We start from the raw sequence: 26,561 nt of genomic DNA, 5'->3' as shown, positions 1-26,561 counted from the left end.
GTTGAGCAGAATCAGTTTTAAGACTTAATTATGAAGTATATCAAACATACAAAGAGTCCTAAGAAATTATCTATATACCTATGCTATAATTAATACTTATTGCCATTGGCCATATTGTCTTAAAAATCTCTTTTTAAATTTATTTTTATTATTACTGTCTTTAAGTAGTTGTATAGAGAAGTAACCATTTAACAACAAAACAGTTAATAAACACAATATATCTTGATCAATGTCTCCCCTTTCGAGGTTCTCACCCACCCCTCCCCCACCCCCTCTTCTCTCATTTTATAAAATTTATTTTATTGGATTCTTGTGTGCATCCCTCTTCTCCTCTCCACTTGTCCACCCATTTCCTCTGGACCATACTCTACCCCTTTTGAGTATCCTCTTCCGATGTTTTGTTTTGCTGAACTTTGATTTTTTTGGCTTTCTAAGGAATTGCACTATTTGAGATCTCCTTTGAGCCTACCATATTTCAGCTAATACATTTGCATTCACTTGCTAACCACCTAACCTATTTCCTTGAGTTTGCGAGCTAAATCTTGCTTCCACATAGGAAACATGCATCTTTTTGCTTTCTAAATAAATAAAAATATTACCTATTCAAGCAAAATTCTAGCTATTATGCCTTTTTCCCTTCCCCTGAATTCAAAACAATCCTTAAAATACATGAACCATTTATTTATATTAACACTAGGAAAAAATAAACTAGGGTGTCTTGAAATTTTAAGAGTTTGAGCAGATAGTAACTTATGAATTGGGTAGCTAAAGACTACATGTGCTTCTGAGCTCCCCAGGGCACGAGGAGTGTTTGTTTGTTTGTTTTTGGTTGGTCATGGGGCCTGAACTCTGAGCGCTGTCCCTCAGCTCTTCAGCTCAAGGCTAGCACTCTACCACTTGAGCCACAGCACCACCTCCAGCTTTTTTCTTTTTGCTTATGTGATCCTGAGGAATCGAACTCAGGGCCTGATGCATGCCAGGAAAGCACTCTACCACTGAGCCATCTTCCCAGCCCAAGGAATGGTTTTTAGTAAAAACATGGATGCAAGGTAAAGAGAGTATTTGAGCCAGGTGCAGTGGTCCATGCCTACACTCAGAAGGCAGGGGGACTGAGAGCATCTCCAGAACTTCACAGTCTTTGGTTGTTGCAGGATGGAAGCCCGCTGACTGCCCAGGTTGCAGTCCACCCTACGGAGGGCACAACTTGTACAGAGATTGAGAAAGCAAACTCTGGGCTGTGTCAGGCTACCTCACTGATCTTTTGTGACTCAGCTACCAGTTACTAGAACTTCTCATTTACATTTTAATTGCAGGGTCTGTATCCCACAGGTTGTGAGAGCAGGAGGGCTATGTGGCGGGCATCCATTTAGGTTCTTTCTTGTCCTGGCATGCACATAGCCAACTTCTCCCTTTTTTTCCATGATAACTGGATGTTTTGTTCAGTTTGTCGGTTGCAATTTGATAGCCTGAATGATTTTTCAACTTCTGCACGGTCAAAATTAAGGAGCTGAAGTGGCTCTTATGTTTAGGATACAAAGCTGAGCTATCCATTCATTATGAGACAGAGGTGAGGCATGATACATATTCCATCTCTTGTCTCTGTTTAACACATTGCTCTGATTCAAAGAAACCTCTTTCTTACATGCAGAAGCTCTCTCAGAAGAACAAAAAGGGAGCATACATGCACATTTTACCTTTGAGATGACGTTTACTTACGCAACGATATCTACCAAGTTAAATGTTATATTGACTTTGTGTCACTGTCAACTAATGATATTTTATTTCAATTGCATTTCTGACTAAAGGCAAGTGACTTCATACAAATTAAATTCCAAGGAAGCTTTTTAGGCCATGTTCAAATAGTAACAGGTTTGATAAATATATTTGTCTAACAAGGATAGGACAAAGAGCTCTTTGTTTACTGACATAGTTTATTGTCATTCTCCTGTATACTTCTCATATGGCTGTTTTATAGAACATAAAGTCTAGGTATCCTGTCTGAATCTTAGCTCTTATTTATAGCTTGCTGAAAAGTGGCTTATTGTCATTTATTATTTCTTATTTGATTTATATGGCATCTTTCCACCAAAGAGCCCATGTATTTATTTATTTAGAGAGAGAGCACCCACACACTCACATGTTCTCTCTCACTCTCTCTCTCTCTCACACACACATACACACACACACACACACACACACACACACACACACACACACACACAGATACACACACAGCCTTAAACTTCATTCAGTATGTGATATACTGAGCATTGTAGCACCAAAAATCTGCAGGAGAGTTTTGTATTTGTTATTTTTTTTCTACATCTATGTTTTGGGAAATAATTTACCATACTTTCTTTCACCTTAAGTGTTTACCTTTTGCTTCTAGGTGGATCGAATCATCTTTTGTGTCTTTTTAGAAGTTGACTTCAAAATCTACAAAAAGAAAATGAACGAGTTTTTCCCCATAGGTGAGTAAACTATTCATTTTCATTGAACAAATAGAGGCATCATTGTGTTTATAATTCATTCTTCATGACTGTAGCAACAACAATTCTTCTATGTCAACCATCCCTACAAACTGGAATCATAAATTCTAACAACTAGAGATGACAACAGGAATCCTGCATTATAGACTACAGTGACCATGAGGTCACTATCTTGTCATGAGTATGTCAGGCCATCCCTCAGCTTTCCATTTCTCACAACAATCAGAGAGATTGGACCAAGTAACTACTAACCACCATCTATCCACTGGCCCTATATTACATGATCTGTTATTATTTTACCAGCTTGTAAGATTCCCAAGCCTTACGCCTAAATCAACCATGTTAAGTCTCTCCATTGGAAAATGTATCAAATCCATTTATACGTGAAGTTGGAATTCAAACTTCCTGAATTCCATTCCCATTTTGATCAATTTTCTTGTCCCAAATTGTAATGACTTAGTGAAGGTTCTTTCTAGGGGTGTCTGACAACAGTAGTCATTCTCCTATTTCACACTTGTTAGGATGTAGGTGAAACTATACTTACTGAAGAACCTTGAGTAATGGATTTACATTGATTTAGTGTGCCATTAGTTGGATTGGGGTAATTTAAATATTTTCCCCCATTCACCCTCTTCTAGCCTATTAAGGCTGAGGCTTGTTTAATGCCTTGTTATTTTTATGGTATCATTAAAGTCACAGAGCCCAAGGAGCTTTCGTTAGCCATGCTAAGAATGGCATTCAGGAAATTTCATGCTACTGTGAGCATTGTTAGTTCCTACCTTTTAGAGCATTTTTTTTCCCTCCAAAGTTTCCATCTTCATTGGAAGTGGCTTTTCAGGCAGTGGGTAGAAAGGAATAAATAAAAAGTGTTAGTGCACATTCACCATTTTAATAACTCCATCAGAGTCAAACAAGAGTTTGTTCTGTCCATAGATCAGAGAAGGGCAGGGTGTAGCTGTAGAAAAGGGGAAAAAAAAGATGGAGACATTTTAACTCTTGACTTAATGCCCTAAGCAGAACAAGTTCTTCTGGGTAATTAAAAGTTATTTACCTTAATGTTGTAATTAGATTGTAAATCTGCTAAATGTATTTCATTTGAATTCTTACCTAAAGTATTTATCTTAGTTGAAACAACATGAATTTCTGTAAGATTTCTACTGATGAAGAATGGTATAGTGCTTGCAATCTTTCAGCTCTTTTTCCTTCTCTCCCTCTCTAAACTCTCTCCTTTTTTTCCCTTCTGACTTTTTTAGCAGTACAAGGTTTTATAGCATAAAGCACGATAGCTGTTTAATAAGCAGATGTTGAGATATTGAATTTCATATATTCTCTCAATAATCTGATAGCTTTTATTTATAGCTTGCTGCATAGTATCTTTTGTCATTTATTATTTTTCTGACGCATATAAAACATATTTCTGTCAAAGATCCCATGGGCTTATTTAAATGCAGACCCACCTCTTATGCACACACACACACACAAACACACACACATACATTCACACTCACACACAGACATACACAGCCTTGGACTTGACTCAATGAAGTAAATACTATGTTGCTATACCACCATAGCACCAAAAATATATGTATGAAGTTTCTATCTTTTGATCTTTGTTACATTTTTTCCTGCAGTTCTTTTGTAACCATAGTGAGATGATTAGTGATTAGAGTTCAATCTCTTAGTATTCTCAAAAGGAATTGTTCCTTATGAAAAAATATCACTTTTTTACAGTGTGTGATACAAATATTCTTCTTTCTTGTTGATATCAAATCATAATTTATAAGGGCTTATAAATTTTCAATTCCTTGAGATGTTTGAAAATAATGACATCATATTCATCTTCATGTTTTCTATAATGGGAATTGTTTTCACCCTAACATGATTTAAAAAAATAATACATTAATACTAAAACAAATCTGTCTACCAGTAGGTATTTCCAATGATACATAGCCAAAAGTCACACCGCAAATTTTAGAACATTAGACAGTTTTAGGGTTCTAGAATATATTAATAACTTTGCAAATAAATTGTTTTAAAACTTGCTATTTTAAATGAATCCAAAACTCATCTCAGTGCTTGAGCAAGTAAAGCAGTAATAAAATCATCTTCAATTCCACATCAATGCTTCAAAGCACACCATGTCCATGAAATTGTTTCCAGTGCATATTTATAATAGTAAATATATTTTAAACTCAATGTCAAGATCCTCAAAAATTGTGGAATATTTCTGCAATATTGAAGCATCAGCAATTTGTAAATCCTAAATATGCAATATGAAATAAAGATGATGTCTAATGGAATATGTGAACTAACATAGATGATATACATTATCTGTCCTTAATTTGAATTTATGGTTAATTCATAACTGTACCATCTTGGATCGGAATATAATTTTTCTTGGCTTGTCTGAGTGACTTTAGTGTACTATAACCATTTCCTGTGCAAAACTGATAGTTCAAAAATTATCATTTTACAAGAAACCAACTTCTTTGTTTGTGGGCATGTTGATCTTATATTTGTGAACTTCACATTCCAGAGTCTGGGACAATACAGATGAAAATAAACAAAAGTTAAAGTAGAAGAGTTCACATAAAATGAGTGACATATACAGAACTACTACCTAATGTTAGCCATGGGAAAGATCATTTATGGATTGCTTTCAATCAGCCAAACATATCATTCATTTCTTTTTAAAAAAATTATTATTATCTTTACGTAGTTACACAAAGGAGTTACCATTTATCAAAACAATTCATGAATACAGTTCATCTTTATGATAACTCTAAGAATGTAACCACTTTATTGACCATGTGCTGTGATTTCTGTCCTTACCATTACTTTCTAAGTTGGTCTTAAAGTCTATCTGTCTTGAGAGCAGCCCTAAGCCAAAATAATCTTTCTCTCTTGAAAAGAAAGCCTTGACTAGGCAAAAAAAGGTTCTCAAGTATGTGACAGCTGATATTCTGTATGCAGTGAGGGCCAGAAGTTTTGGAGTGCTCTCTTGAGGTGTGTGGAGGTTTCCAGGCAGCAGTAAGCTAGCCTCACAAGTAGAGCTTGGGTGAGAAAGAGAGCCTGTAGGATTCTGCCTTTATTAGGATTCCCAGGCCTTGATTGCCAGGTTGATCAATTGGTTAAAAAACAAAATGCTTAAATAGGGATACAGGTTGACCCATTCTAACAATGACATATACAAGACACTATGTTGAAAAAGGAACTTTACTATTTGGCGGCGGTGGGGGGAGTGTAGTTGTGGAGGTGGGAAGGAAGGGATGGTAGGGGAAAAACAAAGAAGGAGGCAACAAGGTTTGATAGGAAATGTACTTATTACCTTATTCATGTAACTGTAACCCGTCTATACAGTATTTTTACAATATAAATAAATAAATAAATAAATAAATAAATAAATAAATAAATAAATAAATAAATACCTCCCCAGGTTAAAAAAAAGAGAACATATTCACCAACAAGGAACTTACATGACTTTGGTATTGACCATTAAATTTGATCCTGACCATTATCTGCAGTGTGTGTTGGGTTTGGGATCACTGGGATTAAGAAGGTTTAAAGTAGGCTAAAGGTAATTGGGCACAACTGGGTTTCAAAACATTTAAATCAGTCCTAAAAATGGCTACCTAAACAATATTGTACAACACCCTGCTTTTTAGATGTAGAAAAATGAGAAATACCTGAAGTCAAAATGTAGCGTCTACTTAGGAAGTAACTGGACTTTATTTTAAAATTGAGAATGATATCTATCACTGAACAAATGATAATAGGTTAGTTTTCAGAGAGCATCATTGGAAAAGACTGAGATCAACTTTCAAGACATGTGCAAAGTATGGCAAAAGTCCTATCCTTAATTTCATCTACTGGCCATCATTTTATGCTTCTTTCATCTAATACCTGTAAATGTCATCAAAGGATTTTTTTCATTAGTAAAATTGGCGCTTCATCATGCACCTTAAAATCAGAGTATATGCACATTATCTTGGAAACATGGCAGGTGAGTAGATAATGGATAATGAGCAGAATAAAGACTTCATTGTATTACCATAAAGTACGTAGATACTGTCTATATTTTCTAGGGCGGCAAAAACAAATTCTCATGCAGCAATGGCTTCAACCACAGAAATATATTCTCTGACAATTCTGGGGTCTAAAAGTCTGATATCATAGTACTGGCCTGGTTCTTCTTGGGGGCTATCTATAAGCTTCACTTCTGGGCTTATAGATGGCCATCTTTCTCTTTTCATGGGTTCACATGATCTTTCCTCTATGTTGCTTGTGATCTTGCTTCTTTGTGTAAGTATATCAATAATATTGGATAAGGACCCACTGTAGTTACCTCTTCTTAATTACCTTTTAAAGATTCTATCTCAACAAAAGCAGTTGTGTTCTGAGGTAGTAGGGAATTCGGGGTTGAAGGTATGAACGCTGGACCAGACACACACAGCTCATTTCTGTGCCTATCATACAATAGAAACCACAAAGAATAAAATCAGCAGTGATTTTCCAACACTTTTACATCTTTCTGTGGGACAAAGCACACTTGACTTCTTCCTTCCAGATGTATTATTTAGAAGCAGAGTATAGTGGCTCTACGGAATTATCATACACTTCAGGTGCAAATAATTTATAGTTACAGTGGACTATTACATTCCATAAAGCAAATAATATTTCTGTGATTTAACTCAGAGAACAATTTGTTCTTCATATGGAAGGTTTCTATTTTATGCTATGTAGATTTTACCATGCATAGTTTTCACTGAATACAAAAAGGAAAAAAAGTTTCTTAATCTGAAAAATGGAAGTCAATAATTAGTTAACTCTAAATCCTAATAGATTCCTTATGTATTCATTCTTTTTCTAGTAGATACCTTATATATTATTTTTTCTCTTAATAATCATAAGAATTGAAAATTTGTTAACTATATCAAAGAATACTAAACAGATGCCAGTGGCTTACAGCTGTGATTCTAGCTACTCAGGAAGCTGAGATGTGAGGATTAGTGTTTGAAGCCAAATCAGGCAATAAAGTCCATGAGAGTCCAAATAACTAGCAGAAAGCCAGAAGTTGAGGTTTGACTCAAGTGGTAGAGTACCAGCCTGGAAAAGCCAAGTGAGAATGAAAGGCCCTAGTAGCAACACCAAAATACAAAGCAAAGAAACAAAGGAAGAATCCTGCTGTTTGAAGATAGAGCTTTCCCTTCTTCTAGAGAGTTCTTTGGGAAAAGCATCCATTTCTTTACTGCAGTGGCTCTCATCTGTGGTGATTTTGCCCTTCTAGAGATAAATGTGAGGAGAAAAGCTACAGGTGGTTAGAGGCCATAGATGTTGCTAAGAATTCTACTACAAACAAGACAGCTCCACAGAGAACAGAATTAACAAGTTTCAAATGTAAATCGTGTGGAGGTTGAAAAGCTTTATCTACTGCATTCAACCTTCTATCACTCAGAACACTGAGACAGTCTTTAACTTTGGACTGGCAAACCCAATTATCTCATATAGGCTTTGATGTCATAATGTTCTGCCCAGACTTCTGCATCTAGCCATATTTGAAACCTGTACATTTAAGATACAGTTGTTTTGATTTGCATTTCTTTTATAGCTAGGGAGGTTGAACATTTCTTCATGTGTCTATTGGCCATCCTTCTTTCCTCTTAAGAGAAATTTCTCTGTAAGTCTTTAACCCATGTATTTATTGGGCAGTTGTTTCTTTGAGGATTTGTTGTTGGGGGATCTAATTTTTTGAGTTCCAGGTATATTTTAGATATGAGACCCTTGTCCGTTGTATGGCTAGTGAAGATCTTCTCCCAATCCGTGGGCTTTCTATTGCTCTTGTTAGCTATGTCCTTTGCCATGCAGAAGCTCTGCAATTTCATGCAATCCCATTTGTCCAAACTTTCTTTGATTTGTTGTGTTTCTGGGTCTCTATTAAGAAAATTTCGGCCTGTGTCAAGGAGACCTAGGGTTTCTCCTATTCCATTCTGTAATGTTTTCAGAGTGTCTGCTTTAACTTCGAGGTCTTTGATCCATTTGGAGTTGATTCTGGTGCAGGGTGATATATAAGGATCTAGCTTTAGTTTTCTACAAGTAGTTAACCAATTTTGCCAGCACCGTTTACTGAAGAGGCTGTCTTTCTTTCATTAGATACCACCTCACCCCAGTTAGAATGGCTATAATCAAGAACTCTAATAACAACAGATGCTGGAGGGGATGAGGACAGGAGGGAACCTTACTGCATTGTTGGTGGGAGTGTAAACTTGTTCAACCACTTTGGAAAGCACTACGTAGTTTCCTCAAAAGTCTCCACATAGAGCTCCCTTATGACCCAGCAATCCCAGTTTTGGGCATTTACCTAAATGATTACAAACAAGACCACAGTAAAGCTAGCAGAACAACTATGTTTATTGCAGCATTATTTACCATAGCTAAGATATGGAACTAACCCAGATGCCCCTCAATAGACAAATGGATCAAGAAAATGTGGTATATATATACACAATGTTCTATGCCTCCATCAGAAAGAATGATATTGCCCATTTGTTAGGAAATGGAAAGACTTGGAAAAAATTATATTAAGTGAAGTAAGCCAGGCCCAAAGAAACATAGGTCCCATGGTTTCTCTTATTTGCAATAACTATTATATGTGTGAGACAAGCAGAAATGGTCAGATAAGTTGATGTTAGGCAAAATGAATCCCAAGATAAGGACTCAACTGGTTTTTCTTTCTTGCGATTGTTTCTAATGTATTTATAAGGTGATTTTTTTGTTGCTTTGTATGTCCTTCGCCCATGGTATAACCCCTGTTTTCACTGTATTTGATGTTAGTATAATTTGTGGAGGGGAAGGGAAAAAACAAATTGTTTAAATAGGGATACAAGTTGACACATTGCAACAATGAGATGTACATGATGTTATGTTGAAAAACGAACTTTACAACTTTGGCGCAAGGGGCAGAGAGGGGGTGGAGATGGGAAGGGATGGGAAGGGGAAACAAAGGAGGAGGCAACAATGCTTGATAAGAAATGTACTCATTATCTTGATCATGTAATTGTAACCCCTCTGTACAGTATTTTCACAATAAAAAAAAAGAATACAGTTGTTAATCCATGGCTCACACCTATAATCCTACCTACTCTGAGAATCATGATTCAGAGCCAGCACAGGCAGACAAAGCCACAAGACTCTTATCTCCAGCTAACCTGTAAAAAGCCAGATACGGAGGCTTACCTCAAGTGGTAAGAAGCCAACCATAAGCAAAAACGCTGAGCAAGAGAGCTCAGGGCCCTGAGTTCTAGATGTTAGAAACACAATGTTAGCAAGTAATCAAATATCACATTGGCATAGTGGCAGCACCCAGGAATTGAGGCAATTTCATTGAGGACCACTCCAGATGGGGCAAGTTTCATGACAAATGCAGTACTTACAGTGATCCAAAACAGATGAATGGCATTGGAGAACAGATGCCAAGTGATATGTAGGCAACAGGAAGAAGGCATTTGGTTCAGAGAAACTGTAATAAAGAAGGACCCATGTTCCAGACTTGTGAGTCTCTGAGAAATTTTGACAGTTTTCCTCTTTCAACTGATCAGGATGAAAAAGGAAGTTTGGGTGTCAAAGAGAAATGTATATATTCAATACATATCACTTCAATACACTTTAAGTTTTGGATTTTGATTCTGTCCCTGATTGTTGATAGGCAGTATCCCAATGTGGTATCTGCAGGGCAGGGGCCGCAGGACATAGCTCCCAGCCGGGCACATGATGGCAAAGGAACACATTTTATAAGTAACTCAACTTCTGTGTTTTAAAAAAGCATAAGTTCTTATTACTTAAAGTACAAATTTAGTAAAAAAAAAATGGATAAGCCAAGAGAAGGATCCATAAACTATATCCTTTCCTAAAACCAGAGACAAATTACATTTTGTTATTTATTCTTCTTGTCTGTAGAAACAGAAAGAGCAAACAACCAGAAATTTTGACATACAACTTTGTTTGTTACTTAAAAAATCATGAAGATTTTTTTCTTTATAGTAGGTATTCTTCCATAACATATAAATTTTGTTAGCTTAATGTTTACCCAAAGTTATACTATGGAACTTTAAAATTAATTTTATAAATTACTCTATAATTGTTTATAAGTCATAATTACAGAAAACTATCTTTATAGATAATAGCATCATTCCTTTTTTAAAAAAACAATACCTTTTTAGAAAGTGGAATTGTTTCTTCAAAATGTATAGACAATCAACCAGGCACTGGTAGGTTTCACTTATAATCCTAGCTACTCAAGAATCTGAGAACTGAGGAATATTATTCAAAGCCAGCCCTAGCAGAAGAGTCTCTAAGACTCTTATCTTCAATCATCCAGCAAAAGGCTAAAAGTAGTAGAGCACCCAGCATCAAGCAGAGAAAGCTGAGTGCATGAAGCCTTGAGTTCAAGCTCCAGTACCAACATCCCAAATATATATACAAATAGATATGCATATGTATACACAAACATACACATATACAACCAAAATACTTTTGTCCAATATATATAGGTATACTTATGTATACCTATATATTTATATAGATACACACACACACACACACACATATATACTTTTGTCAACTTGGTCACTGTTTTTGTAACATTGTGTTCTGAAAAACCGCAGCCGTTTCCATTCGCAGAGATGAAAATTTGAACAGCCCTTCCTATCATTAAGCCACCTGAGCCTCCATATCCATAAACAGCATGTGAGAATCTACTTTTCTTCAGCTCTTCTCAATTAATCACATTCTCAAGTTTTCTTATCACTGTTATACAAGGAATATGGTCACTGGTGAGCAATAATGTACATTTCTTTTATTACAAATATGATTTATGCTTTCTTTTCAGTTCCTTGATCTCCAAATTTCTTTTACGAAACTGCTAATCAGTGGGGCACCAGTGTCTCATGCCTGTAATCCTAGCTACTCAGGAGGCTGAGACCTGAGGATCACAGTTCAAAGCCAGCCTGGGCAGGAAAGTCCATGAGACTCTTATCACTAATTAACCACCAAAAAACTGGAAGTGGTGCTATGGCTCCACTTCACCTTGAAGTGAAGAGCTCAGGGTCAGCGCCCAGGACCAGAGTTCAAGCCCTATGACAAAAGCAAAAATGAAACAAACAAACAAAAACCTGCTAATCTGGGCTGGGAAAGTGGTTCAGTGGTAGTGCTTGCCTTGCATGCATGAGGCCCTGAGTTCGATTCCTCAGCACCACATAAGCAGAAAAAGCCAGAAGTGGCACTGTCGCTCAAGTGGTAGAGCACTGGCCTTGAGCTGAAGAGCTGAGGGACAGCGCCCAGGCCCAGAGTTCAGTTCCCACAATTGGCAAAAAAAAAAAAAAAACCAAAAAAAACTGCTAATCACATTATATTATATTTTTATTATTGTACATTTTTACTTGTTGATTTGTAAGAAATTTTTAAAAAGACTGTCTTACAACAAAGTTGTCTACCTCCTAAACACCAGAACCTTGAATATGTTAGTTTATATTGAAAGAAAAAAATATCACTGCTAATGGAATTAGGGTTGTAACTCATTTGCACTTTAAGACAGAGGTATTATCACAGACTTAATGGATAGGACCAGTATAATTATTGCTCAGGTAAAATTGGAAGAAGAAGAAGAGATTAAAGAGAATTCAAACAGATGCTGATTTTGAAGATGGAGGAAAAGAATTATGAGCTAAGGAATATGAATGACCCTAAAAGTTAGAGAAACAACAAAAAAGAATCTTCATGGGGCTTCCAGAGCCAAAAACAGAGCCCCTTTATGGGTTGATTTTAGTCTAATTGGATCCTTTGGAGACTTCCAGCTTATAGATCTATAAGATAGTAAGTTTATCTCTAGTTATAAGCTAATAAATGAAAATTTGTTCTAGCATTGAAACCTGGATCCTGCAATCTTTCAATAAGCATATGAAACAACAAGAAGAAAACTATCAAGTGTGGATTACATTCTTTCCCCCAAAAAGGCATATCCAGTGTGTAGAAAAACTGCAGGGTAAATGAATTCAGAATTTTCCTTAATTGTGAATACTCATGGAGACACGGTGCGTTTGTGCACATTTAATGCGCAGCTCACATAGATGTTTAGAATTCTACAAGACATGCTCTCTGTAATGTGACATAAATGAGTTTACTGCCTTCTTAGGAAATGGGTGCTAACCATTTCCACTTGATGGGCCTCAAAAGCTGCAAACACATTTTGCCTTCAATGAAAATCCAGTGAAGTGTTGCTGTATCCAAGCAACCTGAATGCGGGAACAAGCACCAGGCAGAGACAGAAAGCAATCTGTCCCTTCAAAGGGGCGAGTGTGCAGTGAGTGTAGCAAATGCTGATAAACAGCAGAACAAATAAGGACCTGGGAACACGAGCCTTGACTAAGTAGAGTTTTATCTCATTAGGAAGTTCTGGCAAAACAGACACTACTAAATGCTACTTGGTGAGGGGAGGCTAGCATAGGCATCTTTACAGAAAACCTGGCAGGGTGCTTTTGGAAGATCATTCCAGCATTCTGTGTAGACTGATTTCTGTTCTGTAGTTGGAAACATTGAAGCAAATGAAGGAGAAAGAAATTTCCTTGGGGGAATAGTCTATGAATGAAATAATTGCTAGGAAGGCACAGAAGCAACAATGAGGATAAAAATAAACACAAGGTATTGAAAATCCTCCAACTTACATTGATGCAGGAACCTGACTTCTACTTGAAGCCATGTCTTTAAAAAGTTTCTGTATCAAGGCTCATGCCCTTAATCCTAACTCCTCAGGTAGCTGAGATCTGAGGATCGTAGTTGGAAGACAGCCCAGGCGGAAAAGTCAGTGAGACTCCTTTCTCCAATTAACTACCAGAAAGCCAGAAGAATAGTTGTGGCTTTAGTGGTAGAGTGCTAGCGATGAGCAAAAGAAGCTCAGGGATAGCACCCAGGCTCTGAGTTTAAGCTGTAGGACTTACACACACACACACACACACACACACACACACACACACACACACACACACACACACACACACACACACACACACACACACACACACACACACACACACACACACACACACACACACACACACACACACACACACACACACACACACACACACAGAACACACACACACACATATACATACACACACAGAGTCTCTCCATCACTGGCTTTCTGCTTAGTCTGCAACTTGGTGAGGTTATTAGACCTCATGGGGCTGACCTTGGTTACTGATACTAGTCAGCATGTACTTGATCACATGAGTTCACAAGACCATTTGGAGTCCTTATCATACTTGAATAAACATCCTTTATCCTGAGAATGCTGTCTTCCACTTTTCCTTCTCCTTCTCCACTTTTCCTATCTCCAGCTGAGAATCTCTCAGACATCTTTAACTCAACACATGCACGATGAAACTTAAAGTCTATCCCTCTAGTTCCCAGTGCTTGTCTTCCTCAGTTATATAACTAAGTAATTTGGTTCTATCATGTGCCCAGCTGACCAAATCAGAAGTAGTAGAACTGTGCTGTTTTCTAAGCAAATACATTTTATTGATTGATAGATTAAAAAATAAAAGACACCTGAGTGTTCATCTTAGCCAAAAAAAAAAAAAACACTGGGAAGAAAAAGCCTTTTTGCTTTTGTTTATCTGTTTTTAAAAGTTTTCTTCCAGTCCTATCAATTGCCTTGAAGAGTGCACTTTGCTGTCTGTTAGATTCTCTGGGTCCAGGTAATCAACTTCATGGTGGAAGTCAGGTTCTGTGAGAAATTTACCTAATCAGTCACTCTCACTAGAGGTTCTGCTTGCCAGATCTCAGAGAAACTGTAAGGATTCCAACATCTTTCCTAATATGAAGATATCCTCATTAGCATTATTTCTGTAAAGCAAATTATTTCTCTGCAAAGCAAATAGTTCCCAGGAGTCATTGGTAATGAAATATCAAAAGGATGAGGAGCCCACCAGAATATTATCCAAAAAATTATACTTTAAGAAAGAAGACTTGTAAGTACTGACAAAAAAGTACACAAAAATAAAATCCTGCATGAGGATTATGGAACTGTCCACCCATGTGTGAAGACATCTCTAAAAGTTTGACAAGAGTAATCAAGGTATCTGCCCAGTGTCTATCTTTTTATTCCCTCTGAGTTAGAAGGGATGCTTCATGGCTTATGTGGGGAACTCCCCACCCCCCTTTTCAGTGCAATGGTGGACATCTTTGCAATTATTCTTCATCCATGTACACATCTCTGAGCAATCTAAGAATCTTGGCCCCAGCCTGTGATGCACACCATCCATCTAGCTATATAAAAGGCAGCTTATAGTGTCCTGCGAGAGGCATAGCTATTCTTCAGACCCACCTTGGCCACTCCCCATCACCCTAGTGTTAATGTGACATCACAACTTTGCTCAGCCTAGGTATTCCAAAAGATGAATATCTATTGTCCTCCAATACATCAGTATCAGTCCTATAAACTAGTGGTCCTAAAGTTGTAAGTCTTTAGTGTGCATTCCCATTGACTCTTGGGCTAATCAAAAACAGACTTCCTCTCCAAAGCTTTGTGCTCCACAGATCTTGAATAGCACCTGAGAAGTTGAGTTTCTCACAAGTTTTCAAATGATAATGGTGCTGTTGATCTAGAAACCAATACTAAGATTTGAAATCAGGGCCTGTGATTATTAGGCAGGTGCTCTGTTGCTTACTGTAGATCATTTCTCCAGCCTTTTTTGGCTTTCAGTTATTTTTCAGATATGGTCTTGCTGGTTTTTGCCTAGGGCCAGCCTTGCACCATAATCCTCCTCCTATACCTGTGGTGTAGCTTAGATTGTAGACATGGACCACTACATCTGACTTATTTTGGCTAAGATAGAATCTTACTAACTTATTGTCCAGGCTGGCCTTGAACTAATAATATTAATCTGAAGACCCTGAGATTATATATAGGCCTGATCTACCCCACCAGCAAACTCTTCTGTTTAGAGGGATTTTGTGTGTTTTTGTTATTTCGACTTTCCCCAAATATTGTATTAATTACAACAGTACAAGGGAAGGGAATAAGCCAGATCTCAAGTCATTCCAAAGCCTAGAATGTCTGATTTCTGAGTGTGGCCTGTTCATTATTGGGAAACAAGGTGCTTCTCAGAAGATAGTAATAATAATTTAGACCAAAAATCATATTAACTATGTCTTCCACAGAAGAAAGTGAAATAGATATTATAGATCTCCAAGTCAGTTAGAAATATCCTTATAGAATTGCCCTAAATTGATTTCTCAGGAGCAACTAGTTGGTTTTCACATACTTTTTTAAATCAAACTCAGAACATATTTGTAAATTTTATCTAGAACATAACAGAATGTTCTGACAGAGAGGGATGTGGTGAATAAAACAACACCTTTTATGAAATTAATATCAAAAAGGCTCTTCCTTTAAGGAGAAATGTATTTTTAGCCTGTGGGTGGTCTACAACCAGAAGAGAAAGGGATTTTTTTCCCCTAGCATGCTCACTCCTTAACACCCAGAATTATATCACCTGATACAACACTCATTATTTTTTGGGGGGGGGTCCGGCTGTGGGGCCTGAATTCTGGGCCTGGGTACTGTCCCTCAGCTCTTTGGCTCAAGGCTAGCACTCTACCACTTGAGCCACAGTGCCGCTTCCTACTTTTTTCTTTTTGCTTATGTGGTGCTGAGGAATTGAACTTAGGGCCTCATGCATGCAAGGCAAGCGCTCTACCACTGAGCCACCTTCCCAGCCCCAACACTCACTATTTTGAAATGGTATTTATATCACTTTGACTAGAAACCTTTGGTTCCATTGTTGTCCTCTCAGAATATGATGCTTAAAGAACTGTTTAAGGGTAGCAGCCAGCCCCATGCTTGTGCTCTATCAGTCTCAGCCACTTCCAAATTTTGAATGTCGTAATTGTCGTCTTCTATTTCCATAGACCATCATCTGTTTTTATATGTTGTTTTTGGGGTTCCTGATTTTTTTTAAATTTTTATTGTTGTTGTTGTTTTTACCAGTCCTGGGACTTGAACTCAGGGCCTGGGCACTGTCCCTGAGTTGCTTTTGCTCAAGGCTAGCAAAAGTGCCACTTCCAGCTTTCTCTGTTTATGTAGTACGAAAGTATTGAACCCAGGGCTTCATGCATGCTAAGCAAGCACTCTACCACTAGGCCACATCAGGAACCCTTGGGTTCCTGATTTTGATAGGGAAAAAAAACTGTGTAGAAATAGGTCACATAAATATGACTCAAGTACATTATATAGAATACTGTACTGTTGAATTACAGTGGATTTGATTCACATGAAATGGCATGTTAGGTGCTTTCTGGACCAAAAGTACTTTGTTGATTCTAATACACATAATACCAAAATATGAAGGCATGTGTAAATTCTCAATAAATTCTTCTCATAAAAAATGTTTGTTTGTTTGTTTTCTGGTCCTGGAGCTTGAACTCTGAGCTTGGCCACTGTGCCAGGACTCCTTTAGCATAAGAGTGACACTCTACCTCTTGAGCTACATACAGATTTTTCTGTGATTAGAGATAAATACCTTACCGACTTTCTTCCCTGGGCTGCTTTTAAGACATAATCCTCAGATCTCAGCCTTCTAAGTAGCTAGGATAGGTGTAAACTACTAGTACCTGGCTAAATGATTTTTTTAACATTGTGTCTGACTTTTCTGCCTAAAGTTGTTTACTTGCTTTAATTTTCCTGATAAGGTTTAGTACTTCAACAAGGGATATTAATGAGGATTTTCTTTCTTTTAGCTAGTTCTAGTCAGTATTTTTTCAGAATATACATACAAAAACATGAACACCTATATATGGAAAATCATTTATTATAAAGAATTGCTCATGATATTATGCACACTGACAAGTCCTACAATCTTCAGGCAAGGTAGAGGTCTGGGAAAGAACTCAGGGTTCAGGTCAAATCTAAGACTAATAGAACCAATCATATAGTTCCATTCTGAATATTTGCAAGCTTGAGATCCAGAAAGAACCAATGTTTGTTTGAATTCAAAGTTAGAAACAATATATATATATATAGAATATATATAGAATATATATATATATATATATATATATATATGCATGAGTGCATTTAAGCAGAGGGCTCCACATTCATATTGGGAGGCTCAGCCTTTCTGTTTTATCCAGGCCTTCTCTTTCATGTCTAATGCTTAGTCACAGTGAGAAAGGTAATCTGTTTATTAGGTCTTCCTGTTCAAATGTTAATCTCTTCCAGAAATACCCTCACAGAAACACAAACAAACATGTAGGGTCATTTTGTGGCCCATTCACATTGATTACTAAAACTAACCATCGTACCTGGCATAGAAGGCTTTCAGCTAGATAAGGTCACTGGAAATGGAGTATTTCACATAGCTTCTCATATTAGCCATCAAATTAACTTTTTTTTCATTAAAAACTTCTTGTCTGTTCACATCCATGCATTTTCACAGACCTCTTTCCCTTTGTTTGACTACAATAACCCCCATCTTGTTCTGTGTCCCTCAAAGAAGAAAGTCTTGAAACAAGGATTCAAGGGGAACTAGTTTCTTTGATAAGCAAGCCTGGACACATGACTAGAGGAGTGTAGTGGGAAGGAGAAGATGATAGGAAGACAACAGGTTAACTATTCAACCATTTATTTCGGACTTCGGAGGCCCAATGGAGAGAAGGGCTTTGGGAGATAGCCAGGAACAACTCCAGATGTTTGTAAATGAATATCAAAAGCCAGAGAGTTGGAATACTGACTCACAAATGTTATCAGCCATTTCTGAGAGGCTGATTGTTGGTTATTAAAACCCTAGTATTTGCTTCAGTTGTATCTAGCAACTCTAGAAGCTCTCAGGCAATGAAGTTAGAGTTCAGAAATCTGGCTGACAATGAGTCAGAATTAGATTAACAAAAGCACAGTGACCTCGGTCATTATCATTTCATAATGTGCTTGATGATTAAGATATTTTTAGATGAGAAGTAGTAATCTTCCTATATTTAGACACAATATACTTCTTTAAAAGACAGAGCTAAAGAGAGAGAGAATTAGATTGTAAGAACTAGAGGTGTGACTCAAGGGACAGAGCACTTGCCTAGCAAGTGAAAAGCCCTGAGTTCAAACCCTAATACAAAAAAAAACAAAACAAAATCCACAATAATATGAGTAGAGTGGAACAAATATAGAAATAAGGCAGAATTTGACTGACTAGTGTTTTTGTACATTTGGGCTGCCAGACACAAGGAGACTTTATCAGAAACAAACTTAGTTCTCCCTGTCTGGAGGCTGGAAATCCCAGGTTAAAGCTGCAGTACTTGTATTGTCTGCCAAGGGTCCAGGTCCCTATAGAGATCTATATTCTCCCCATTTCTTCACACAGAACAAGGGCAAGGACTGGCTCTTCATCTTTTTGCAGGCCACTAATCCCATCCATGAAGGTTACACCTTTGTGATCTAATCACCTCTCAAAGCCTTCACCTCCTACTGTCATCACTTAGACGGTCACGGTTCGACAACTGTAATTAAGGGATCCATCGTCACATCACAGTGCCAAATACGGAGAACATTCGAGGAACGAGTTGACAATATAAGTTCCATACCTCAAGCATACCATCTACAGTGCATAGCAATTGCAGATCCCCTGATCCTTTGGTCCATTTGCAAGTGATCATTAATGGAGATGAGAGCAATCAAATGGGAATGATATGATTAAGAGGGGCTTTGAAAGCACATGGTTAAAGGTTTAGATTTATGGACCTAATAGCAGAGCAGTACTTTTCATGGCATTGTACAGAGATGTGATAAGTTTATGTGTCTGACATTTTTCTCTACATTTCTCCATTACTGGAGATGAGTATTGCATACCTGTAACACATGCAGAAAATACAGCATCTAAAGTCTGTGATTTAAAACTTGAATAGTTGAAATGACTGATGTGACTTACTGATGTAAGTAAAACAAACTACTGCACACATAGCTTGTTATAAATATGTAATTATTTCCTAGAAAAGAAATGTAAACTTTTGGTGTTAATTTCTTCTCTGACATGAACACTTTCCTTCTAGCTCAGCATAATATAGAAAACAGAAATATATGCTGTCCCTTCTTTTATGTAATTATGTTATTCAGCTCAATTGGAAAATTTTGGTGTTCTCAGCTTTTATTTATTTTTTATTATTTATTTATTTTTATTATTTATTTATTTTGTTCTTAGCTTTTATAGAACTTTATCTTTTCCTGTTTCTCATAGATGATAATGATGGAGAAGAAGATGTTGACATGAAAGAAGATTCAGGTACTAAATTTAAGATTTTATTATTTTTCATATATAATGTATATGTACTATATATGTATATATTCTATATATGTATATACTATATATACTATGGTTTTCTGAAGAAAGACAAGATAAGGTTAATACGCTAGAAATACATGATCAATATAATAAGGAAGTAGTTGTACTTACTAGTGAGCAAATAATCTCATTATAACCCAGCATAAAGTTAGACTGGGCTTCCTAACAGCTAAGGTAAAAATGGAACCGGATGCTATAGTTAAAAGTTGTGTAATAAATCATTTCCACAGTTGTTATGTAAAACAACCTCTTATTCCCATACATTCTGTATGAAGTGCAGACTACCAAACTGAAATAACTTGACTATCCTGTTCCATGAAGTCTGAGGCTTACCAAGAAGTCTCAACAGCCAGGGCTAGTCATATGAAAACTTGTTCATTCATTTGCCTAGCTGGTGATTGATTCCAGCCATCATCAGCTGAAACTTGTTGAGACAATTTTACAAAACACTACCATGTGGCTTCTTTCAATAGCCTGAAACTCATTATAGCCTGCTGACCCACTGAGTTTTTCTCACAAGAATTAATGAACCTTAGAAGCTGTACCCTTTTTAATATCTAAGCTTTAAAGTCCCATAATGTCACTTTCACAGAACAAGTCACTCAGATTCAGGGGAAAGAATTGTCTCTTGATAAGGAGTAGTTTTGCAGAGTCTGCGTGGTCTAAAATGTAGGGGTGGTCATTTTTGGAAAGTATACTTTCGCATAGCATGTAATTTTTTCTCACTGTCATAGAGGAAGCTGTATGCTAACTCCTAAAGAAAGATTAGAATTTATAAGGGAAATCTAATGGTTTAAAAGCATGGACACTGGTCTAATGTAACCAGTGAATATGTTCTTAAAAATGAATTCATTAATCAATAGGCCTGAATTCAACTAACTAAACTATTTCTTGGCCTTAAGCAAGTGTCTTTTTCTGTGAAGCTCATTTTCTATTTCTGGAGGCAATAATTCCCATCAATTGTTTTGCTTAGGGTGTTGAATAAGGTACCTTATCTTGAATATTTCTCATATAACTTTTCCCACAGTACAGATTCAGTACATTACTGCTTTTCTTGCTTCTCTTCTTCTTCCTCTCCTCTATGCTCCTCTTCTCTTCTCTCTGTCTCTCTCATTCCAGTTGGTATTGGGAGGAAATACAGCTTCATTCAGATTTCATACTGGAACATGCTGGTCTCCGGTTTAAACAAGCCTCCTAAGACCACTAACTGCCATTGTATCTCTGTCCTCATCATCTCTTCTCTTGTAGATAGGAAAGCTAGAGACATTTTTGAGAATGCAAGTTTTAAGGATGCACTAGTGCTGGATTACTTGAGTGAAACAACCTGCCAAATATTGTCAAATGGTAGTGGATAACAACTTGAATACCTAAGACAAATGGATGCTGGGAACTTTGACTCTCTGGATATGTGAGCCATGAGGCAAAGAGTTAACTGATTTCTGGGGTGTGAACACATCTACCATGTTCTTTTTCAAATGGGTGATGGTAAAATTAGTTGTACTGGCTCAGATGAGTCTCAAAACCTCTCTAAGTCAGCACACAAGGCTTTAATTGAACATGCCTTGTGCCAATTTCTTGTTATGCATAAGTTAATGGAATACATAAAACAGATATCTGGGGCAAATTATCATCAAGTCTTACAAAGGATTTCTTCTTAAATGGTAGATATAGAATTTGAATACAGATTTATTTGGCCCCAGGGCAAAGTTCTTAACTTTTTTGCTCCAGACCTATATAGTAAACAGAGGTAGATAATGAATCTCAGAGGAAAGTTAGAAAAAGTCATCCTGAAGGTAAAGCTCTGTCTCATGGGAGATAAAAGGAAGTGGCCTTCATCTTCTTTAATCAGATGGTAACTATTTTCCTGAGTCTTTTTATGTACAGGGCCATGCATTGTTGGAATTGGCTCCAACCTAAGCTAGCAAGGGCATAAAATCAACAACCATCTATAGCCACTCAACACAACAGTGCTGAAGGCATGCTTGTGTTCCTCAAGGGGGAAAAGCCATGTTCATGGCAAAGCTCCAGGTTCTACCCTTTGCCAGAAAGAGAAGCTATCTAAATATATATATATATATATATATGTATATGTATATATAATATTATATATATAATAAAAGTAGACTAACAAGTACGGAGTGCTTTGATGGGAAGCAGGAACAACTCACCCTTCAGTAACCTAGTCCAAGAGGGAATACTATTCCTATAAAGCCACACAGAGAAACCTGGATACAGTGGCCATATGTATCAGTGACTGAATACTCCAGGACCAGGCCTATGGTTGTCATGAAATAATACAATACTCCTGTCCTAGAAGACTTCATAATTAACATGAATTCATGCTTACAACTGTTCAAAAATGAAATATGAGCATTTAGGGGGTGTTTAAATATCTGTAAATGTAGGCAAATGGATGTATTTGAAAATCTCACCCATTCACTATGAATTTCCATTCAGGTGGAAAGTCAAGAACTAGAAATGTAATTTGCTAAAACTAAATGCTGGTTTGGAATTGAATTTTCAACACTGGAAATTCTCTGCTGGCGCCCCCATTGTAGACAATGCATTTCAAGGACATGAAAGGCTTAGAGTCTTCTCCAAGTGAGATTGCAAATGTTGCTTTGCCCACTTTATGAATCTTTTTGAGCCTGGTATTTGTGCTCAGTGAGCTATTCCAAATACCTCATTTCTGTTTCGGCTGAACCCATTCCAAAGGTCAGCATACATCTCACACCTGGTGACAGAAGTTGGGAGGGGGTGGCTAATGTAGTCACTGGCAAAAAATTTCTCACCCTGGCCATGGTAATGACCTTAGATGTGACTGACTTGCAACCATAGAACATCTAGCCTACTGCCCCAATCCTTTGTAGTCTATAATGCCAAGGTTTTTAATAGAACATCTATCAAATGTGGTAGGTTTTTTTTCTGCTCCTTTCCTAATAAATGAGAAAAGAGAACTGAGTCGTCATAGCTCCATAGTATAATTTTAGAATCTTGGCACAAGAGAGCAGCTGCTAAGAGAGTGAGAATTAGGCACAGGCCCCATTATATCTTGGTCTTCAAGAAAGGCCTGGGTGAAGCAAAAATAAAAATGGGTTTTTAAATGAAATTCTCATGGTACTGCTAGGCACCAAGTATACAAAGAAAGCACAAGTGCCCTTTCTCATGGAGCTTATAGTCAAAGAATTGGGGAAAGAGGTAACGGACAATCAAGAAACACAGTGGAGATATTGCTCAAGTGGTAGTGTACTTGTCTAGCAAGTCTAAGTCCCTAAGTTCAAATCCCAGTACCACTGAAAAAGAAGACAGACGAAAAGGAAGAAGAAGAAAAGGAAGTGAAAGAAAAAGATGAGGAGGAGGAGGAGAGGAAAAAATTAACAAGAGAGCAAGATAATTTCAGGTACAAATAATATATTTGAAAGAGAATTCCTAAGCTAAGCACTGGTGGCTCATGCCTGTAATCCTAGCTACTCAGAAGTTCTGGCTGGTGTTCTGTTTGAAATGCTTGAGATAGGGACTGAGCAAAGAAGGGAAAGCATTAAGACAGAGAGAAGAGAGAGACACTTAAATCCCAGCCCTGAAGGGACAATGGCGGAAGCGTGGCTACAGGACTCAGGAAACATAAAGTCATATGGAGAAGGACTGTGGACAAGGACTATAATCTTATCCTGAAGCACATGATTGGCCCATGAAAGCTACTAAGGTCTAGGAAGTAAATTCTCTTAGCTGTCCATTGGTTGAATTTGATAGGAAACCAGAGAACCAAGAAGTTTCTTAATGCAGTTCAGAGATTCTAGTTGCCCAAGGCACAGTAAGGAAGTGTTAAATGATGAGGAATAGATCTGAAAAGGGACAAAGAAGGTATCCATTCCCAAACAAAATTGAGATTCCATGTAAGTAGGTGAAGACATAATCCCTGAGCTCAATAGAAATGTTAGACTGCATATTTAAAGTATGCTATATCAGAATGGCATGAATTTAGAGACACTTTCCACAAACTGTCTTCATCATTTTACTTACTAAACCCATTGGCTAGAGTTGGAAGAATACTGAAAAAATGAGAAACACAATAGTTAAATTGGGAATATAAGTGATTACTTCCAATTTGAATTACTAAAGAAGGCTGTTAAATAAAGGCAGGATAATTTCAAGCCCCACCCCCATCCTTTCAAAAAGTGACATTTATGTCCAACTTTGAAGCAGAACAAAATGAGATGCACAATGACAGCTGTCAATCCATGGAGTTTTGAATTAAACTCTATTGGAAAAATAATCATAAAAATGTGCAGTTCTCTTATGGAAGATCTTTAAACAAAAAAGCACTGTGTCCAATTAAACTGTTGTGTGAATTACTAAATGTCTACAAGACCTGCTGTAGCCTAAGCCTTAAGTATAAGTCTAAGGAAGTTGGAGAAACACAGGTCCCTTGCCAAAGTTTAACTCCAGCATGATGACATATGTATCTGTAATTAAGATTCAGTGAGTGGGTAGATTTACTGAGAGGAAAATGTATTTAAACTTTAACACACTTTTGAACTCTGCTGGTAAATATTTAAATAAAAATGCATGAAATCTTTGTGTTTCCAGAGGAGTTAGAACACAAAGGCCTCTCTCCACCCCTCAAGAAGAGCAAAGCAAAGAAACCAGAATGTTCCAAAGACTCCAGTGAAGGTAAACCTTACCCTTCTTCTCCTTTAGATTGTGCTATCAAAAAAAAATGGTCTATTTAATTTTTAAGTTATATGTAAATGTTCATGTCCAGATATTTCTAAGTGTTCAAAACTCACAGGGCAATTCTGTTATCTTTTCTAAATATTATCTTTTCCCTCTGCATGGGAAGATGGAAAATTAGATGTGGAATTTGGAGTTGTTTTTGTCATTGTAAAAGAAAAAAATGGCTGGGCACTGGTGTCCCACACCTGTAATCCTAGCTACTCAGGAGGCTGAAATCTGAGGATCGTGGTTCAAAGCTAGCCTGGACAGGAAAGCCCATGACACTGTTATCTCCAATAAATCACCAGAAAACCAGAAGCGGCACTGTGGCTCAAGTTGTAGAGCACTCTCCTTGAGCTGAAGAGCTCAGGGCCAGTGCCCAGGCCCAGACAAAAACAAACAAACAAACAAAAAAAACAACAGGGAAAGAAAAAAATGAAAATTAACCCCCCCCCGATTTCCTCACTATGATGTATTAGCCACCTCTGCAAAGAGAAAAGTTGAGGATAATGCTTTTAAGTTGAATGTTCCAAAGCTATGTAAAGCTGCTAGTCAAGATCTATGACTGAGTACCAGGCAGCCTGTAGCCATTATCATATTGCCGTAATTGTTCTCACAGACACATTCTTAGTCTTTTCAGAATCATCCCTCAGTAATGGATGCCACAAATGTTTCCTGTCTTATATGGTCTCTTCTGTCTTCTACAAGGCCATGAATTTCTGCACTGAATGGCTTCTTCTAGTTGGGCTCAGGTTTACAAAGAAAATATGTTGTCTCTCTTTTACAGCACTGGCATACCATACAAGGTCATTCTGATTTTTTATCATGATTTTCTTCTAAAGTAGGCATGGGTTACTTTTTCTTCACGTGAATCTCAAAACTAAGTGTATGGGTTAATATCTGAAATATATCTACATCTTCTACTTTCTCCTGTGAAACTCCATCAATTGCTCAGTGAAATGAAGAGTATAGTGATGCTGATGCTGCCAGTTTGGGTCTTGAGGGAGAGGAGGCTGCTTAGATAGAAGTAGACATGCAATTTATAGGAGAGCAAGTCTGTGGATGATGAGGAGAGAAGCAAGAGAGGGTGAAAGGAGGAATGGAGGAAGGTTACCTAAACTTTGATTTACTATGAAGTCTGAGGAAATCTGGAGAGGCCTAGCCAGCAGTGACCATCAGGGTACTCTGCATTGCGCAGGAATAACTGGGCTTTGTTCTCCTCCTTTGTTCAGTCACTAGCTACAAGAAGCTTGGACCTTCCTATGAGGGGATACTACAGTGGATTGCCTAAGTATGGCCAGTAGCTAACCTCTTTCCTGGCAGCAGGCCCTTGCTTGGGAAGAGACCCCATAACTGCACAATCTCTGTGTGAGTTGAGCAATGAATAATGGCAGTGCTTTCACCTCTACCCCCAACCCCAGGTCAGAATCAACTGAGAAGGCTGAGATTCAAGAAAGGTAGAGATCAAATAATTAGTTTTATTCCTAACTCAGTGGAACAGGAGCATCAGGTTACCCATCCCTTACATATGCATTCTCATGGTGGGTTTAAGTTCTGAATATGAAATTCTCATGATTTCATCATGAGCAAATGCAGTTGTCCTTGGCTGTATGGACAAAGGCTGCCCCTGTACTCTTTATGTGAAAATCAGACCTAGACATACATGACTTTTGGCAATGCTGGAGTATGAACTTGGGGCCGTGCCTTTGCCAGGCAGGCGCCCTACCTCTTGAGCTATGCTTCTGACTCTTTAGTGCCTTTGTTATTTTTTTGAAAGAGGGTCTCTCTTGTATGCTTCAGTCAGCCTGGGAAGTGGCTGATGATGCTTTTCATGGAGCTAAAATGAACATTCAGCACCTGAAAGTCTCACATCCATGTGTAGGCTGGCCTCAAACCACCATATTCCCTCTCTTCACTTCCTGAAAAGCTAGGATGACAGGCATGAGCCAATGGCACCTGGCTAGCACATGCCTTC

General features: G+C 37.6%; 1 protein-coding gene across 4 annotated transcripts in view; it reads left to right on the top strand.

The window, feature by feature from the left end:
* The window catches only part of Macrod2 (mono-ADP ribosylhydrolase 2), a 1,801,573-nt gene that overhangs the window by 1,610,777 nt on the left and 164,235 nt on the right, over positions 1 to 26,561 (top strand). For all 4 annotated transcript variants that reach the window (XM_070006718.1, XM_070006720.1, XM_070006719.1 and 1 more), the window contains exons 9-11: positions 2,390 to 2,471; positions 19,769 to 19,813; positions 24,461 to 24,544. In XM_070006718.1, coding sequence (XP_069862819.1) covers positions 2,390 to 2,471; positions 19,769 to 19,813; positions 24,461 to 24,544 — 211 coding nt within the window. The remainder of the gene's footprint in view (positions 1 to 2,389; positions 2,472 to 19,768; positions 19,814 to 24,460; positions 24,545 to 26,561) is intronic.

This window comes from Dipodomys merriami, unplaced genomic scaffold, assembly GCF_024711535.1.
Source record: "Dipodomys merriami isolate MVZ:Mamm:240054 unplaced genomic scaffold, mDipMer1.0.p SCAF_7, whole genome shotgun sequence".
NCBI lineage: Eukaryota > Metazoa > Chordata > Mammalia > Rodentia > Heteromyidae > Dipodomys > Dipodomys merriami.
Note: the sequence above shows the minus strand (reverse complement) of the source record. Positions and strands in the feature narration are given on the sequence as shown.